The sequence below is a fragment of the Rhinolophus hipposideros genome (genome assembly GCF_964194185.1).
Source record: "Rhinolophus hipposideros genome assembly, chromosome: 13".
Classification (NCBI taxonomy): Eukaryota; Metazoa; Chordata; class Mammalia; order Chiroptera; family Rhinolophidae; genus Rhinolophus; species Rhinolophus hipposideros.
Window position 1 is genome coordinate 33,195,622 of NC_138059.1, and position 20,764 is coordinate 33,216,385.

Consider the following 20,764-nt stretch of genomic DNA (forward strand, 5'->3'; position numbering starts at 1 on the left):
GAACCTCAGTTTTTTCACCTGTAAAGTAAAAGCAACTACCTAATGAGGCAGTTTTAAGGGTTTAATGAGATAATGTAGGCCAAGTGTCTGATCTTATTGAAGTCATACAATAATTGTTAGTTCTCTCCCTTTCAAATTGAGGGGAGACCTCAGAGATTTTTCTGATATTATTCCTCTTCCTTCCACAAACCTTTATGGGTGTCTCAGTCAGTGTTCCAATAGGAAACCCTTTTGAAGGTAGGGTCATTTGAGGAGGTTTGAGGTATAGGGAAACATAGGGAATAGAAGAAGAATCCAGGGAATAGTAGAATAGTCACCATCTATAGGCCCAAACAGACAAGAAGAAGCAAGCAGAGTTTCACCCTAGGTTACCTCACAGGAAGAAAATCAGGGGAATAAATAGCCTGATCTTATAGTCCTGTGCCCCTCAGATGATCTCCTGCTGGGTACCCCTATCACTGTGGTCAGTGGTCAAGTGGAGTACTCACGTAGCCAGAACCTGCAGCTGGAGAAAACAACCTGGAGTAGCATTCCTGGCCAACAAGAAACAATGAGCAGACAGAACCATAATCTGAGGAGAGAGAAGCGGGTCCAGGGAAAGTTTCTAAGGTTGTGCATGTGCATTGGTTAAAAGAGCTGTCCTATAGTTAACTTTTACTTATCATCATAATAAAAAGCACTCTCCTAGGTGGAATTTAAAATGCTAATGAGACATGCAACGCATGAAGTTGCATGTAGGTACACTGGACAGGCGCAGTGTAGGACACGCCTCAATATATTTTGGGAAAGGAGAAGGGAAAGAGGAAGAGGTGGCCTTAAACCCAAGAGCCTATAAAACTGCAGCGCCTGTAAGCCTTGGGAAGCCACATCCATTCTCTTTTGGAGTGTGCTCTTTTGGTGCATCAAGCATTTGCTTTGATAAACTTGACTCTCTGCAAAACTGTTTGCTCACTCTCTTGATTTCTATCCTGAGAGGGGCAAGAGGCCCTGTGCCAGTAACATCATCAGACACATCCATAAATCAAGGTGGCTGGGAGCTCAATGATGTGAGCCATACAGGTTAGCCTCCAGGACAGAAAACTGATGGAAAAGGATGGAGAGTGAATCTGGGGGAGCAAAAGGAAGCTATCCAACCCAGTGTCCTAACTATGTGTAAGGCATTGCTATGCAAGGGACAGAGAAAATAAAGACATAGTCCAGTTCCCAACAGACTCACAGTTGGGTTATGATGTCAGTCAAATAAACAGAACTTCAATACAGTGAGATAAGCACTATACAAAAAGCCAGCACAGTGTTATAGTCACGTATAAGAAGTATCTCTTTCACCAAAATGTCGGAAGTAGTGGGGTGATGATGTTGTGAGTTTGGCTGGGAAAGGCTTCCTGGAGATTAAGATGGGTAACATAATTAAGAGTCCATTTTAAAGTATGAAAACTTGAGCCCATTTTAAAATGTGACAATTTTTTAAAAAGGGTGAAATGACCTTCTCTGAAAGATTATTCTAGTAAAATATAAGAAGATGGGAATAGAGCATAGAAGTGAGGATGAGAGTGAGAGATAGAATAATGAAATTTCAAAGGTTCTTCCTAGCTTTAACATTTTAATACCTTATTTTTTTTTTTTTGGTCCTGTTACTTCTGAACTGTTAGACTGTGGATCTTCAATAAACAAAATAATATAAAGTTCTGCAATAATCTCTCTTGTTTACAGAATTTGGCTTTAGGTTTCAACAATAAATGGTGTTTACAAACTTAAAATAACTAAATTTAGGGGGCAATGTAATGGTTTGAAAATAAATCATGTTAGTTTATTACATTGTGAAACAAAATAATGCAAAAAGAGGAATAACTATTAATAGACAAGTTTGAGTTGATGTTCATAAAGTTCCTTTATTCAACCGTCTCTTCATATTCTTTGTTCTATTCTTCAAAAGCTCTATAGGACACTACATCTTGACAACTTCTGTCAAAAGCAAAGTCATTGTATGGTAGCTGTATGTGGTCATAAGAAAGATACCTATAGACAGAATTTAAGGTTCCGGTATACACACAACAGGGATACATGAAGGGGTCAAATTACAATGGCATAAGCGCTTTGGGAAGAGAGTGGAAGGAAAGAGTGGCAAGAGGGAAGAAAACAAACTTTCCTTGAGTACGTTTCTATGCACCACAATTGGTTTAGTTTGCCAGGTTACCCCGTTGAACAGCCGGCATTGAATCTGGTGCACTGAGAGATCTCACTGCACTAATTGTTTTCTTTGTAATTAGACATAATTATTGTGAAATGTAGTGAGGAGATTGTCCACAAAGTCAAAAAGAATTTCCAGATATAGTACTATGTATCCTTAACTGTAGCTACAAATGTCAAATGGCTGGATGAAAATATAATGAATAATTATAAACAGAACTAGACAGGGAAGCGTGCGTGGGCAGTTAGTGCTACTTCAAACAGCTGCAGAAGATGTATCCTTGAGAAATCTAGAAAAATGAATCAAATCGAACTGGGGCAAAAACAATGAGGGCAAGTGAGGAGTGCCAGCTCAAACGCATATAGCCCCGGCCAGCTTAGAGAGGCTCTGGGTCCTGACGAGGCCGTGCTCTCTCGCTCTTTCAACTTCTCCTCCTTTTTCCCCCTTCCCAGCCGGGAGCGAATCCGCCCACGTCGCCCAGAGCCGGCTCCGCCCACCATGCCGGGACGCGGCCGGCTCCGCCCACCCTCCCTGGCCCGCGACCTGCGGCTGGGGGGCGGGGCGGTCGGGAGGAGCCGCAGTCCGGAGCGGGAGGGGGATCCGCCGCGGAGTTACGGGAAAGTTGTTCCGAGTTCCTGGAGTTTCCCTCCGTGGTTCCTGGGCTCCGCTGGCCGGTGCCCGGGCTGCTTTCCTCCCTCCCGCTTTCGCCGCCCGCCGGGTCCCTTCTGTCCCCGGCCGCCATGGAGCAGCCGCCGGCGCCCAAGAGGTAACAAACGCGGGGAGCGGGGAGACGAGGGAGGCGGCGGTCGCGGGGCGGGGGCGGCTAGGCCGGGCCGGACGGTGACAGCCTCCCGGGTAGCCGGGCCGGAGCCGGGCCTGCGGGGTCGGGAGGCCCCAGTGCCCCCCCCGCGGCTCTGCACCGGGCGAGGGGGTGAGAGGGGAGACGGACCCTCGCCTGCCCCGCGCGGAAAGTCGGGCAGTGCCGGGCTCCCCGCGGCCAGACTCCCGGGACGGGCAGAGTTTCCCCCCGTGGCAAGTTCACGAAGCCAAGGAGACGTAAAACTCGGAAGTTAGTGGGCTTCTTAAAACCATAGGAAATTAATGGGCTTCTTAAAACCATGTAGACTTGTCAAATTTAAAAAATAAGATTACCTTTTTATTGAGAAGGCGGGTTTATTTACAGTTAAGGAATTGTATATTCATAGCTAGACAGCCTGTAAAACTTGTGGGTATGCTGCACTGACAGGTGTTCCTCCTCCCGCTCAAGTTCAGAAGTATTTATGGATGCGAGGCAGGAATCTTAAACTAGAACTCCTCCCCCCTATAGTTTTGTTTTTGTTTTTTCTTTTAGCATATAAAAATAGTGATGTTTTGGGATTTACTGTTATATTTAATCTTTGATGTATTGGAAGTGTAAGAGTACACACTAGATAGTTTGAGCTAATATTTGAAGTGATCTTAGGAAGCTAAATCAAGGCTATTCATTTACTTACGTTCGTAATGTGCTTTCCCCCCACTCCCAAATGAATCAATCAACTAAGTGATGCTGGATAAAACATCTAACTTCAGTTTTTCGGTTTTAGTTTATAAAATAAGGGTATTAATCTCTCTCCCAGATAGTGCTGTTGTGAAGATGAAAGAGTTTGTGATTTTTGATACCTAGAGATCTTTAGATGAAAGGTGGTATATTCAAGAACATGAAATAATTAAAAAGGTAGGAACTTTGTGAGCCATTGTGAATTGGGTGACTAGATATGTGAGCCTTGAGGCCTGGAAACCATCTGTTCAGGTGAAAAGGGAGGCGGAGTGTGTGTGTGTGTGTGTGTGTGTGTGTGTGTGAGAGAGAGAGAGACAGAGACAGAGAGAGAGAGAGAGAGACAGAGAGAGAGAGGTTTCCAAAAGAGACCTGCTATCAGACAGAGCCCTTGATAGATTCTTCTCTGGCATTTTGTAAAGTACCTGAATCCTAGTATTGATTGGGCACCCAGTTTTAATACTAGTGAAAAAAACCAGGAAACTTTTTTTTCCTGTTTTGTTTTGGAAGTACTGTAAGGGGCACCTCTAAGCTAACACCGTAAGGCCAACTTGAAGAACTCTAAATGGAGTAGACCTCTATTCTGATGAGCTCTACTCTAAGTTATCACAGTTTCATTATAGATGTAAGAGAGCCTCTGCCTTTGCAAGTACATTGGAGAACCTGGAGGGGTCAGGGCCAAGTGTGGGTGGCATACTTCACCATTCCATGATAACTTACATTTTTTAAAGTACTGGTTACACATTTAACAGACTTAGTTTTAGCTCTCTTCAGAGACACATGTTAATCCAGGAAGGCATTTCTGCAGAGCAAAAGATAAATGACAATCCCATATATTTGAATATCTCTTAAATTTTTTTCATAATATTTTCATTTTCATAATATCATTTAATCCTTATAGCAACCCGAATGAGTATGTTAGGTTACAGGCGTTTAATCCTATTTCGTAGATGAGGACACTAAGAGTTTGCCACATTGAAGGCTATGAGAGAACGGATAGTGAGTTTTTGTATTGTCCCTATTAATCATTACCTTCTAATAATGAAATATAGCTACCATTTCTGAGATCATACTATTTGCCAGGAGCTTTATATATACATTTCTTTATTTTATTGTCTTAAGAAACAGGAATACTGGTTAGCAGTTTACTATGCTACTTCTAAATTTAATCTCTTCATCTGTAAAATGTGTTGTGAGGAGTAAATGAGGTCATGTGAGAAGCACTTAGCACAGTGCTCAATAATGTGCTCTATACTGTTGTTAGTTTATGTTGTCCTTATTAAATGAAGCTCAGAGAGGTTAAATAACTTGGTCAGGTGGAGGAGGTGCCAGAATCCCCAGACTGGCTGCAAAGGCTGTGCACCCTTTCATTGTGTACAGTGATGCCTCTTTTTGAAACCCTTGCTTGCTTTCTAAGCATTCCATGATGTGGTGGTCATCTCTTTCTACAATTTTCTGGTCCTCTTTGCTTGTTAACTTAATCCCTGTAAGAATGGCCCTTTGCTTTTCTCACTTTCTGTCTTGAGTACCACTTCCTTAAGGCTCAGCCATTTTCACATGGTCACATTTATGTTGCTGATGTTCAAGTCTGTCTGAGTAGCAGCTGCTGCTCAGTTAGTAGTTTTGATTTTTCATGTAGATCCACTCTTTCATTATCCCTTCTAGTTTGTCATTAGATCCTATCAAATTATTCATCAAAAAGTATATGGATTCATTTCTCCTCCTTTTGATTTTCAATACTGCTACCCTCCGTATTGCAGAGTTTTGTGACCTTCACGCTTGATTTATAGCAGTGCCTTCCATCTGGGCACTGTAGTTCAATTTTCAAAAATTTGAGCAGCAGAAGGGCTCTGTGTGGAGCAGGACAGGGCACTAGAACCTGGTCCCCAGGGCCTTGCCTCCTTCTATTCTCTTTTTGCTGTCCTACAGAACCTCCTAATGATTCATGTTTGCTTTAGTTCATCCTCCACATGGCTTCTGATTTATTTTTGTAAAGCAGCACTTCATTCATGCTACTCCTTTTTTTTTGTTGTTGTTGGGGGGAAGGTTGGGGCACACTAGTCAGTTTTGTACCCAAGGCTCCCATCACTTAATCTCAGCCTTAACCTCCAGCCTTCTGTTACTATTCTCCAAGATCAGTTTGTCCAGAAGTTTCCCTTTTGTTCTTTATTTTGGTTGTAGGCTGTGGGTACTCCAAACTTTGCCTTTGTTCACACTTTTCCTTTAGAAAAGTTTGTGTTGTTTTTTGCTAGTAACCTGTGTTGTTTTATGTTTCTTTCCAGGCCTGCTTCATAAAGTATCTTATTTGAGTACTGTCTAGCCTGAGATATTTCTCTGTATTCCTAATATGATATTCACTTGAGTATATGCCATGGTCATGTTGCTCTTTTTTAATTATAAAATTTTAAACATACAAAAGATATTGAATGGGGACTAATTTAATCAATACTTATGCATCACTACCCAGCTTTAGAAAGAAAATATTACCAGTTCGGTTGAAGCCCCTAAGTATATCTGTTCTCAGTTGCATTCCTTTCCCATCCCCCACAGTATTGTTTCTTTTCTGAACTGGGTATTTGTCATTTTCATACTTGTCTTATACTTTTAGCATGTTGTTCATATATATCTGATGTAGTGTTAGGCCTGGGTGTTAGGTTCAGCTTTGTGCTAACTTTGAAATTTGCTTCTTTGGCTCTCATTCTTCTCCTCTGCGAATGGGGAGGTTCTGATATGCAGCCAGATCTGAGAGTCATGACTAGATGATCTGTAAGGCTCCTCTTTCCCTCACATTATTGATTTGGTCTTCCCAGCAAGTCATGTATTAAACATAAGCAATTGATGTGGTCACCCATGTCACTGACATGAGGTACCAGAATGGCTTTTGGATTTCCTGATTTCCTTAACAGGTCTGTCACAGAGGTCTGCAGAAGTCTTTATTAAAATGAAGTCTCTCTGGGAAGGGAAATCCATGAAATGGTTATTAATTATTAACATTTTGTAGGTTGAGTTTATCAAATTGCTTTGTAGGGGAAAGCTGAGATAAAAATGACCACAGAATAGATAAGTTTGATAGGTAGAAAGGAAATGGCCAAAACATGGCTCTTCACCAAGTGTAACATTTCATAGGAAAGGAAATGGGTCTGATAGACAGCTGTGCAACGGTGAGAACTCTGGGTGCTGGAGGGTAGGTAGTTATATACAATACTTGTCAAAGAGAAGATGGAATGTCATTGCTGGAGAGATATACTTTCCTCAATTAGAATATGGGATTAATAGTTATTTAAAATTTAAGATACATTGATTAAGGTATATTTGAAGGAAAAGTTGGTGTGAAACTGCAAAATACTGGAAGGATAATGAGAGAGTAAGTTACTGAAGCTTACTCAAGACAGGTGAAAGGAGTTCTTTGATTTAAGCTCTAGTTGAATTCTGTGGTAAATTTAATTTTTTTATAGTATGAAAAGGTAGTTTGGAGGAAGTAAAGTTGAAGATTGAAGTCAAAACATTAGGGTTACAAAGTGCACTTACATAAATGAAGAATGAAGGCAAGAAAACAATCATTTCTTATGGGAAAATGTTGCTATGAATGAATGGATTATCAGCCAGAAGATAGATTGTTATGGAATGCAAAAGCAAAGGGAAAGGGATGAAGATGTAGAATGGTAAAGTGGAAAGTATTCATATTTTTCTCAGCACATAGAGCCCACATTAGCCTATAGCATGAATAGCCCTGACCGTAGGCCAGAAATTAGGAGTGGAGATAAATAGACAGCAACAAGCCAGGAAAGTCGGTAAGTAGGGTATCAACAAAACCATGAAGACACTGCAATGAGAGGGGTGAATGTCATTTTACGTCTATCATCTTAATTCATGTGTCCCTGGAATGTTAGAAAGGTGATATTCTTGTGCGCTGATTATCAGACAGATTCTCAAAGTGGGGCTTTGTTTTTGAGAAGTTGAACTCTAAGAACTCTTACAAAATAAAAAAAAGCAGTATAACCTCAGGAGGAGGCCCTGGGGAAGCTCCTAACTTTAGAGACTGCAGGAGGTGTTCTTAGTCCAAGGGGAAAAGAATTGAGCAAACAGGAACATCTTTTTGCATTAATGACTTGGTCCCTACAGCATATGCTCCCTTTGGCATTTCTTGGTTAATTTGGGGTTGCACCAACTTCATTAGAGTTGATTTGGGCCCTGCAGATGGGATTAATCAATTGCTTCTTCCTTCTTAGAGAGAGGAAATGTGACAACAAAATCTGGATCAGTTCCTGGTGAGCAAGCTAGTTACACATTAAGACTGTTAAGAAACTCAGTCTTCAGTCAACTCTAGGCAATGATTAATTTATCCACTGTTCTTTAAGGGGCTGAAATATGGCATATGTTAGTACTGAAGAATTTGTTAGAAATCTAAGAAAAAGGTAAACATTTATTAAACACATGTAGGTTGAAGCTTGTTTTTCTGATGTAATTTAAATACTCATTCCAGAAGTGTGTATCAGTAAAGCTTTAATGATAAAAGGTTTAAATTGAGTACTTCTTGTTTGGATTATAAGGGGGAAAAAGTGCTTAGAATTTAATTTTTCTGATTTCATAGAAGTGTGTTGAACTAGAGGTACTGTTACTTCAGGCCATTATGTATTAGTGGCTTTCAAAAAATAATTTTTTGTTTTTTAATATTGATGATGAGATCCAGTGCAGACCCACATATATGTAAAACTAAAATAGAAATTTCATGACACGTACTATGTACAATGTTTTCTGGTAGTTTTCTATTTTCTGTTCTGTTCCATTTCATTGAAAAACTGCTGGTCATGATCCACCAAATTATTTTCATGGCCTATTAATGTGTTGTGATTGCAGTTTGAAAGAACATTGTTGTATGTAGTAGAGACAGTCAGGAAATTGATTTTATTTCTAATTCCATCCTGATACTTAAAAGCTTGATAATGGGGTTGTCAAAGGAATCCAGAGTGGTGTAATTATAACAACCTGTACAGGCACTAGAGATATTCTTTAAGATTCTAAAAGGGGAAGAGGTGAAGGGGAGAGAGGAAACTATCTTTTTTTTTCTCTTTTTTTTAAAGGTTTTATTGGGGAAGGGGAACAGGACTTTATTGGGGAACAGTGTGTACTTCCAGGCCTTTTTTCCAAGTCAAGTTGTTGTCCTTTCAATCTTAGTTGTGGAGGGTGCCGTTCAGCTTCAAGTTGTTGTCAAGTTGTTCAGTGTTAGTTGTGGAGGGCACAGCTCAGCTCCAGGTCCAGTTGCCGTTTTCTAGTTGCAGGGGGCACAGCCCACCATCCCTTTAGGGAGTCGAACCGGCAACCTTGTGGTTGAGAGGAGGCATTCCAACCAACTGAGCCATCTGGGAGGCACCTCAGCTCAAGGTGCCGTGTTCGATCTTAGTTGCCCGGGGCGCTGCCCACCATCCCTTATCCCTTGCGGGACTCAAGGAATTGAACTGGCAACCTTGTGGTTGAGAGCCCACTGGCCCATGTGGGAATCGAACCGGCAGCCTTCGGAGTTAGGAGCATGGAGTTTTTAACCGCCTGAGCCACCGGGCCGGCCCCAAGAAACTCTCATTTTAAAGCTACTATATTTTGAACACTATATATATCCCAATTAAAGTATGGAGGAGTGCAAAATGATTACTTATAATGTCTGACAGAGTTCACAAAGGAAAATGTAATACACAAAGGTTGCTATGAGGCAAAAGCTTATTTGCCTTCTGGTGTAGAATGGCCCCATGCTCTGGAAACATCCAACTATAATTATGGCGACCTCAATTTCTGACTCCCTACCAGATCCACCCTCTATAACTACCAAAGATCTTTAGATTTTTCTTCTAAAGAGAACATTTATATTACCTGATAGAAACTTTCTTTATTTGTCCCAAGCTTATTTTTTGTTGTGTTTTTATTTGAATTGCCTCATATGTTAGGCTTATTCTAATTAAGAAGCTTTTCACTCTTAGAGCAAAGATTCTACATTTGAAATGTCTTATTACAACTTTTTTTCCTACATAGAGTCTCAAATTGAATAAGTGAAAGTAACAAATATATAAACAGACGTGTCAATAATAAAAATAAGTTCATTGTTTGCACGCCATGAATATTAAACTGTAGATTACCTTGAACTTCTTAAAAGTACAGTAAAGAATATATCTTTAGAAATGACTTTGTAGCAAAATGAAAATTACAGGGAACTGTTAATATGATATCAAACATTTAGTAAAGAGGTGAAATTGAGTAAGTTTTTTCAGACATTTCAGAAATATTGATGTAAATATTGATATCTTGATACATACATACACAAACACCCACACTTATAAAATTGGGGAAATTGTTGAGCATATGTGATTCTAAGGATGGGGTAGTTTCTGTATTCAAAATATAGAATACTATTATCTGTCTGGATCTTTTTTTTCATTTTTAGGATATTTGGTTTCCTAGAGTCCTGTAATTGGAAAGCAATACGGGTTAAAATTATTTTTGTAGTTTTGGTGAGCTTTCTATATATTTGAGGAAAACAGAAATGAAAGATAGTAGGTAGCTAATTTCCTTGACTCTTTCTCTCTGGAGCCACTCTTTCTCTCCTGTTCCCGCTAGGTTGCCCCATTCTCCCGTTTCTTTCTAAAAACTGATTCTCTTTACTCTCTGCTCGTTGCTCATAGCAGAGATTGACTGTCAGCCTTGAGTTGATTCATTTTGCTCATTTATTCATATATTCAGTAATTAATAATTAGCAGCCTTTAAATGCCAGTGCTGGGGACACTGTTCAATGAAACGGATGGGATCTTTGCCCTGATAGAACATACGCTCTAGTTGGAACTTGAGCTACGAAGGATAGAAGTAGCAGGTATTGATAAAGAAAAATGGTGGAACCTGCTTAATAGGGCAGTTGGAGGAAGTTTCTCTGGAAGGGTAATACTTAAGCTGCTATAGGAGGTTGAGAAGTTATCCATGTGAGTAGCCAGAAAGAGTATTCCAGGTAGAGGCAAAAGCTATAAGAAGACCCTAAAGGTAGGAAAATGTTTGCTGTGTGGGAGGAATTGAAATGAAGCCACTGTGGCTTGGTTGTGGAATTGATGTAAGAACATTTCTTTATGAGTGTGTTGGGATTGTTGTCCAGCGGAACCGAAGAATGGAAGCACGGACCAGAGAGGCAAGGAGCTGCAGAAGAGGACAGTTTATTAAAGCAAAGAGATACAGCTCTCAAACAAGAGGGGGTCCCACCTGACTGGGATGCCCATTAGCTAAGGCAAAAGACTTATGTTTTTATACTTTTTCTTGTATATCTGAGGAGAAAGGCTGGCGTGTACTGGTGCGGTCTTATCAGGTCTGCTCTGGCTCAGACTGGAGAAGGCTTTTGAAATAACACAGCTGCCTCGAGTGTAATTGATGTTTCTGTTCTGGTAGGAGTGAGTTATTTCAGGGCTAAGGCTTTGAAGGTATGACTGTTTTTGTTCATTCTACCAGGGAATTCCTGACTGCCTGATGTCATGCTAACCAACTTGCCTCAGAAAGAGAGAAAGTGGTTGGAGATGAGGTCAGAGAGATGGGTGGGGATTCATTGACGCAGGCCATGGAAAGGAATTTGGATTTAAGTTAGAGTATAGAGTGCTATCGTTAAGCAGAATTTTCAACAGTTTCTATGTTTAAAAGATCATTCTGGCTGCTTTGGGTTGAATAGATTGTAGAGGGTTAAGAATAAAAGCAGGGAAACAAGTTAGGAGGCTATTGTAATAGTTCATGACTAGAGAAGGTGGAGTCAGTGGAGATGGAGAAAAGTGGACAGATTTAAGTTGTATTTTGGAGTTAGAAATGAAGGACTCTCTGATAGACTAGATAGACTAGATGTGGGGAATGAGGAACAAATAATCAATTGTAATTCCTTGTTTTTGGGTTTGAGCAACTTGGGGAGAGGGGGAAGGCTGGGAGAGGAACAGGTTTTGGTAGCTATAGTTTCTTTCTTAGAATTCCAAACTCACAAAATAAATCTGTTTGGCCCAAAATGTGATATTAGGTGGTTCTCTTAGAAGAAGAAGTAGGTAGGTAGGAAATTAGGAGCACTGACTTCTTTTTTATAACCTCTTGTTTTCACTGCATTAGACTAGAGAATTGGAAACATACCAAGTCTTTGTTAGTTGTTGAAATGTTCAGGTGTCCTGGTAACCTGCTGTTAAAAGAAAATTTTTTTATTGCAAAATAAAACATCAGTGAAAAACAAGTGTATGGCTTGATGGAGTAGTATAAGGCACGCACCTTTGTAATCACCAATCGGGTTAAGAAATAGAACTTTGCCAGACTCCCTGAAGTCCCTTTTGAGTCCATCCCAATCGTACTGCCTTTCCCCCTAAGTAACCGTTCTTCCGACCTTTATAGTAATAACCGCAGTGTGCATTATATGACACTGTAGGTTAGTCTTGCTGATTAAAAAATAGTTTTTATATGAGTTGTCACATTTAATCTTTGGGTTAGTCTTATATCCCCTTTCTTGTTGAAGAATCCAGGCTATTTGAATTGCTACCCACAGTTCCGCACAGTCTGGGTTTTGCTGATTGCTTACTCAAGGTACAGTTCACCATGTTCCTTTGTCTTCTATAATTCTCGCGAATGGTCTGTGGATCCAGAGACTGGATCTGATTCAAGTTTGATCCCTTCGCTATTGTTATGGACTGTACTAGTCACAGTGGCTAGTTGTCTCTCTTTTGTAATGTGAGGAGCTATTGATGGTTAGCGCTTATTTCTGTTAATTCATTGAGTGTTGCAGAATGGTGAATTTTAAATACATCATTTTATTTTAATTTATTAGTTGGAATGTTTTTATAAAAAGTTACTTCCCTCATCTTCTGTTTGGTTACCCAGTGGTATAGTTTATAAAGGAAAGAAAGGATAAATGCTTGGTTCTTCCTCTTTATTTATCCATTTTCAAGATAATGAATCAGTGCCCTATTTTCCTCCAAAGGGGACCAATTCTTTTTTTTAATACTATTATGAGCTGATGGATTTAAACATATTTGATGGATTTTAATTCATTGGAGAAACTGTCTGTGAATCTCAAAATGTCCCATCTTTTTGGTCAGTGGAAGTCTGTCTCTTCAGGAGACAACAAACATGACTATAGTGGTCTTTGATCGCTTCCTTGCTGTCTGCTGTGAAAAGATAGTCAGGGCTCATCTTGTCTGTTTCCTGTCCTAGGTTCAGAATCAGCCATTTCTCCAAGAAGTCCTACTTTCTTTTAGTGAGAAATGGTATTTCAAGACCCTAACCTGGGTATTAATATGGTGTTATTTTTAAATAGCATTGTATTCATAGGTAGGAGAACTGACTCCTACCTATGTGTATTTCCAGGACTTTATTGGGGAACAGTGTGTTTTTCCAGGACCTACCAGTTTCAAGTCAAGTTGTTGTCCTTCAATCTTAGTTGTGAAGGGTGCAGCTCAGCTCCCAAGTCCAGTCGCTCTTTTCAATCTAGTTGTGGGGGGCACAGCCCACCATCCCATGAGGGAGTCGAACCTTCAACCTTGCTGTCAAGAGCACATGCTCTAATCAACTGAGCATTCTGGCCTCCCCTTGGCAGCTCAGCTCAAGTTGTCTTCAATCTACTAGTTGCGGAGGGTGCAGCTCACTGGCCCATGTGGGAATCGAACCCGCAACCCTGTTGCTCAGAGCTCACGCTCTAACCAATTGAGCCATCCAGCCACCCCCTTTTTTTTAAGTTTATTGGGGTGACAACTGTTAGTAAAGTTACATAGATTTCAGGTGTACAATTCTATAATACATCATCTATATGTATCACATTGTGTGTTCACCACCCAAAGTTAGTTCTCCTTTCATCACTGTATGTTTGATCCCCCTTACCCTCATCTACCACCCACCTACCCCCTTACCCTCTGGTAACCACTAAACTATTGTCTGTGTCTATGAGTTTTTGTTTCCTCATTTGTTTGTCTTGTTCTTTTGTTGTTTTCAGTTTTATATACCACATATCAGTGAAATCATATGGTTCTCGACTTTTTCTGTCCGACTTATTTCGTTCAGCATAAGAATCTCAAGATTCATCCATGTTGTTGCAAATGGTACTATTTCATCTTTTCTTATGGCACAATAGTATTCCATTGAATTTCTTCCCTTGGATAATATTTCCCCATAAGTTTATAAGTTTGGGCCAGAAATTGGGCATCTATGGACAAATTCTGTGGTAGAGACTAGGTAGAGTGTGCTTTTATCTTCATGTTCTCCCTATCTTATTTACTCTAGTTACCCTTACTGTTATCCTAATATGCAGCCTTACTTCTTTCTCACCGCTAAGTGTTTCAGGTGACCTAGTTTCTTCTTTCCTTAAATGAAAAAGATATAGAAAATAAAAGAATCCAAGACAAATGACACCATTAGTTATAAGATCAGATTACAGGCCTTATTGTTTAAGGTAGAACTTTAGCCTCCCTTGGCTTGCATACATAAAAATATGTCTGCGTACAAACAAAATTCAAGGGCATCTCGAGGTTGCTGTATAAATTTAACTGACTATATAGTATGATGAATTGCAAAATGAAGCACATCCAGATATTAAATGCCATATGTTACATCTTTTTGTTTTGATATTAGCCCCTCTTGTTAAATTTTATTGTGCTTTTGAATAAGTAAAATGAGGTATTTGTCTCACTGACATATTTGACAGTTTACATTTGTCAGTGTGTCACATAACTTTAGAAAGAATTAGTTTTGGTATAATTACTTAATGTATTAAAAGACATTAGGTTGTACCTATAAGTTGATATGTGAATTAGTCATTTTGCAATCAAATAGCAGTCAGTAACCATTTTCTAATAATCATCTATTCAAACATTTTTAATAATCATTGAAATTTGGATCATAGAAGAAGGTTGGAGAGAAATGATTGCTCTGAATAAAATTTGTAGTTCATGTAATTCCTAAGAATTATAAGAAACAAGTGTCAAATTAAGCAATGCAATTCCATAAAATTCCAGTGGAAATTAAAAATATATATATACTAATTAACTCTTAGAAGAAAGTATTTTGATGATGATTTTTTTCCCTTGCTTATTCTCATTGTATACTTTCAAGGTTTTTTCTCTTTTTTATAATAGAAAATAATTCAAGTACCAGGGTAATGATAAGAAAATGGGATTCCTGTTTCCCTCTCCTCCCTATATACAGGCTTCAGCAATTGACTAGTTAGCTTTAATTAATATTCATAAAAAATTCATGTGATGTAAAGAGCCTGCCAAATTAGTGTTATGGTGAAAACTTTAAAAGATAATTTTGCGAAGTATGGTATAGCCTGCGATGGATTTTCTAAATAAATTATGTAAACCACTTTAAAAAACACTTTCAAAACAACCAATTTTGATGGAAATCATTCCAAAATGAAGACATTTGATCCAGTCTTCTGAGACTGATTATTTGCTTTCTTGATTACTTAATGTTATTTTTTTTTATGAATTTTAGTTCATATAAACAGACACAGAAACAGTTCATGGAACTGTTCATAGTTTTTGTTCATAGAAACAGTCAAGTGTGCTCTTTTGGTGTGTTTGAAGCTTTGTTGCTACTTGTAGTTGCTTTTTTTTCTAAACCTAGTCTTTTACTGTTATCTGTCATTTCTCATTGCTATATCCTTGTCTAAACTGCTACTTATCTTAGAAATAATTATCTGACCTGACAGTACCTTTTTCTTTCCCAAAGCACATGCCCTTTGTGTTAGTTTTTGCTTACCAGAGGTGTTTTTCTCTTCTGGGCTTATAGTACATCTTGGAATCAATTTTTGGCTAAGAACATTATTGTGCAGTGAAAGAGAGAAAAAATTTACTCCAAACTTTCCCAAGTTTCTAAAATTTAATATGAAAATGACCAAATTTTTTGCATCAAAAAAGAACAGAATTTTACTTTTAAAAGCCCTTAAAATTCCTAAATTAAAAACATTTCTGTCATTTTGGAGTATTAGATTTTGAGGACTCCTGGTATTACCAAAGTGAATTAGAATTTTCTGGGGTATTTATACTTGTACAAATACAGTAACATTACATTTACAGTAGTTTATAGTAATTTATTTTTCATTTCTATGGGTAAAGTATTGAGGCTATTTTTCTTACAGTGATCAATCTTTATATATTTATAGTAGTTTATTTTTAATTTCTTATAATGAGTGATTTTTCCCCCCTGTTAGATACTGCAGGGATTTTAACATTTTATTTTCATTTCTGAAAAACCAAAACCAAGCAGGTAAAATCAATCCCAATTTTAAAAAGTAAGAATCACTTTCATAAAGCACCAAAATCATGAACTATTTCGCAGTCTCTTCCCTTTAATTTGTTTACAAAGAACCACAGAGAAATATTGAGAAATGACTTCATATGTGCTATTGCTGAGAAATCAAGTGCGCTGGAAAATCAAGCAAAATAGGGTCCATCTGTGCAAACAGCTGCAAACAGCCAGTCTCCACAGCACCCCCATCTCTGTTCATGAAAGCCCTGTGCAGAAGAAGAGTACAGACCTCATTGAATGCTGCAAATGTTACTATTGTCAGACTTTAAGCCTTCCTTGAACTACCGAACGTATAATTTTATTAACGTAGTTACACCTTTAGTTAATGTATTAATATTTGGGATTAATGCAGTTCTAGTATTCTTCTAGGGATGGGAGTGAGGGGTTGTGAGTAGGTAGAGACTAAATCCTCATATTTTATCTTCAAAATTTGAGGTGTAGGGAAATAAATGAAGAAGAAAATATGTAAGTAAATCCAGTTTTTCAGTTTAGGTATTGTCTTTGGCACAAATCATGGATTTTTCTGTATGGCAGGTACATGGGTAGACCTTGGCAAGTTTCGTATAGAAGTATCCTCTTTTATTTTTAATCAGTTAAAGATTCTGTTCCCCTTTTTAGCTCTCAAATCTATGGTTGTTGAATCTGTATGAACTGGATTAAAAGTTATGAAACTTACAGGCCTGCATATTATAAAATTATTACAAATTTTTATTTTAGTAGGACATGAATACATTGCAGCATTTTCAAATATGCTGTTTTATGTGTCTACATTTTCTGGATTTGTGTTTTTTGAAAAATTAGTAATTAAGAAAGTTAATGCAGTAACATGTCTTTAAGGGTAGGGGTAAATACGTTGCAGCGTTTAACTTTGTATAGGTTTTATAAAAAATTAAAAGGAATATCACTTTCCAGTTGAGGGTAAATGAAAAAATTCTTAGAAATTAAAAACGAAAGACTGCAAGGATGAAGGAAGGAGAAAAATTGCAGCTTCTTTTTCTTTAAATCTCTTTGCCAGGAAATTATAATTTTAGAGTACTTTTGGGCAAAGAGCCCAATCTGAAAGGAAATGGTATGAGTTGAAAAACAAGACTTTAATTTTAAAGTCTTCTAACCATTGTATGGTATTTTCTTAGGTGGATTTCAGCTCATTCTAGTGCCAATAATTAATTAACCCCCATAAATTTTAATAACAGTTTTATAAAAGTAAATAAACTATGAGATCATTGAATTACATCTATTATATTATTAAAACAGTGATACTAGAGAAACAATTAAGAGCCAGAGCTTTTCAGATCTTGGTTCTAACTTTAGCTCTGCCATTTACTGCAATGCAATGGTGGGCAAGTTACATAACTTTTCTAGGCCTCAGTATGTTCACTTGTAAAATGGAGGTGATAATATTACCCTCTCTTTGGATTTTGTGAAGATTAAATGGAATAGTGATTGCAAAGTATTTGTCTCTGAAGACAATTTCCAAAATGTTTCAAAATGTGTTTGGCATTGTCAACATCTTTTGAAGAAACATGTAACTTTCCAAGGGGATAAAAGGACAACTTTCACTTGGATACATGTGTTATAGCTGAGTTAAAAAAAAGAAAAAAAGAAAATCTGTGTTATTACTTTAGAACTAAACATCTACTAAATATTTACGAAATACTTGTCCTTTAAAAAGCAAAAGGGAGCAGAGAAAAAGATCCTTGAATTTCTTAGTTTGAGATAAAATGTACTTTCTGTTGTTGAAATAGAAAAGATTTTTGATTTTGTGGATTCAGGATCAGACTCATTATTGTGTAATTTAGAAAATGTTCATTATTGAAGGCTAACTTTGAGACTTTTTGACATTGTTTAATAATGGAATGTTTAAAACTAAAGGATGACATTGTTTAATAATGGAATGTTTAAAACATGTGTTTTAAAGATATCTGACCTTTCTAACAGTATTCAAAATGAAACTGCTGGGGTCGAAGACTAGAACTTAATTTTAAATGAGATATCACATAGAAGATGAAGCATAGTACTTAAATAGCACAGTGATAATAGTAGCCTGACTTTTAATAACAGTTATGACTTATTAAATAGCAACTATTAGTAGTAATAAAGCTACCAATAGTGTGATCGTTAAAATATAAGGAAATTTGCTAGAAGAGAAAAAGACACTGAAAATTACAGAGCTAAGATCTAGTATAAGGTCCTTTATGAAGAAAGAATCTCTGTTCTCACAGATAGAATTTCTTCTCTTCTGATGGATTGGCACTCTGTCTACATCTTCTTCTCCATTAGTTTCCTAAGCGATCTAGAGGGCATATGCTAAGAATTTTTCACTAGGGAGCTAGATCTAGCAGTGTAGAAAGCCTGCCTTTGTGTCCCTCTTTAAAAGTCTTTGGCCAAAACAAACAACCCAAATGAAAAATGGGCAAAGGACTTGAATAAACATTTCTACAAAGAAGATACACAATGGACAATAAGCACATGGAAAGATGTTCAACATCACTAGTCATTAGGGAAATACAGCTCAAAACCACACACATTCTTTGGGATGGCTATTATCAAAACAAAACAAAACAAAACAAAAACAAAATAACAAATGTTGTCTAGGATGTGTAACAATTGGAACCTGCGTACATTGTTGGTGAGAATGTAAAATAGTGCAGTCATTATGGAAAACTGTGTGGTGGATCCTTAAAAAATTAAGCATACAATTTATATAAGGATACAGCTGTTCCACTTCTAGGTATATACAGAAAAGAATTGAAAGCAGGGACTTGAAGAGATTTGTACACCAGAGTTTATTATCAGCATTATTTACAATAGCTAACAAGTGGAAGCAACCCAAGTGTTCACTGATGGATGAATGGATAAGCAAAATGTGGTATACGTACTGATGCATATTTCAGCCTTGAAAAGGAATAAAATTGTGATGTATGCTATAACATTGATGAATCTTGAAAACATGCTAATTGAAAGAAGCCAGACATAAAAGGACCCATATTGTATGATTTCACTTATATGAGGTACATACAGTGGTCAAATTCATAGAAACAGAAAATAGAATGGTGGTTACCAGGGACTGGGGGAGGAGGAAGTGGGAAGTTGCTTAATGGATAAAGAGTTTTAGTTTGGGATGATGAAAAATTCTGGAGATGGATAGTGGTGATGGTTGCACAACAGTGTGAATATACTTAATGCCACTTAATTGTTCACTTAAAAACAGTTACAATAGTAAATTTTATGTTATGTATATTTTGCCACAATATAAAAAACAAAAAACTTCAGCCAATTATAAGTAGCTCGCTGTGCTGTCTTTCTCTTGACCTTTACCTCAATCTTTTCAAAGTTAAAGTGACATCCTTAGAAGAAGTTACAACCTGTCCACAAACTTGCAAATTGCTGTTTCAAAGCTGGAATCAAAGTAAAAAGAAAGGAAGAGGACTAAATATAGTCCTTTCAATCTTCTATTTTAGGTCTTTCATGACTGAGCTGTTTCTTGTCTGTGGCTAGTTTCAGAAAGAGTTGTAACTCCTGACTAGCTTCAGAGATCCAGTCCCCTAAATTTTCACTTTCTTTTCCTGTCCTACCCTTATATTTTGATATAATTTTACACAATTTATTTCATCTACGTTGTAGAAAAGGTTGAAATTCCATGACTGGTAGGAAGAACTACCTTATGTACTTGCATCTTAATTTCATTTGATTATTGTTCTTTCCTACATAATTTTTGCTTTAATCACGGGAGATTTTCCTCTCTCCCAACTTTCTTTTGACCTTTGAAGATGTACCTTCTCACACCTTTCATGACTTCTATAATCACATTTTTGTTCCTCAATTCTAAAATCTTTAAAAATCTCTATTTTTAAGGCTTCATGTGTCACAGCCTTCCAACTCAGACCTTATCTATAAAATGAAACTTTTTAGGTGGCAGGTTATCAGTCATTGCTTGGAAAGATCAGAAACTTTTTTCTCCCCTCATTTCTGTGTTTCTTGAAGCTTTCTTTTTCTCTGGCTTCCTGATTTTTCTGTTGCTTCTGTTTCTCTGATTACTTTATATGCTCTTCTTCACAATTCATAATTGGCAGTGATCTTGCGTTTTCTTTTTCCTTTTTTTAATGTAGTTACTTCCTTGGTGAGTTTATCTGCCTTCGTGGCTTCAACTTTAATTGAAATGACCCAAAAGTAAATACTTACTTTTGAGACTTGGAATCTTTGTGCTCAGTCTTATTCAGTATTTCCAATCCACTAAGTAACGTTTGTCTACTTTGCTGTTTCCTCAAAGGCAGTATGTCCAAAATGAAATCCTTACCTTCCATCTAACCTCTACTACGTAATTAGTGATGTCACTGTTTTTTGTGTGTGTGTGTGTCTTCCCTCTGCTTGGTTTCTTATATTAGTTACCCTGTTACTTATGTTCTTTAAGACCACAAGGAAGAGAGGTACGTAGATTATCTTCAGTAATAGAACTGTACTGTGAGGATACTCAGGAAATGTGCGTGTAGTGTGGGAAGGTGCCTCAGCTTCTCGTTTCATCTGAGTTTTGGTGCCTCTAATACTTGTTGTGGTGTAGGCTCCATTAATAAGGGGAATAGCAGCTTACAGTCACTTGAAATAATGACTTGCGCTCCAGTGACCTTTGTCATCTTGTTAGCATTTATACTTTTTTGAAATTTAAGGTTACTTGGGTCATTTTACAACCATGAAATTTGGAACCTCTCATTGGCCATTTCAGCTCTTGTGTGGATGCTCTCATCTCTGGATCCGCTTCC

At 37.7% G+C, this 20,764-nt stretch overlaps 1 protein-coding gene across 1 annotated transcript in view; it reads left to right on the plus strand.

The window, feature by feature from the left end:
* The first annotated feature begins 2,727 nt into the window (after nt 1-2,727).
* Nucleotides 2,728-20,764, plus strand: part of STK3 (serine/threonine kinase 3) — a 339,257-nt gene continuing 321,220 nt past the window's right edge. The window contains exon 1 of the mRNA XM_081070826.1: nt 2,728-2,954. Within this exon, the coding sequence (XP_080926952.1) occupies nt 2,929-2,954 (26 nt within the window). The 5' untranslated portion in view covers nt 2,728-2,928. The remainder of the gene's footprint in view (nt 2,955-20,764) is intronic.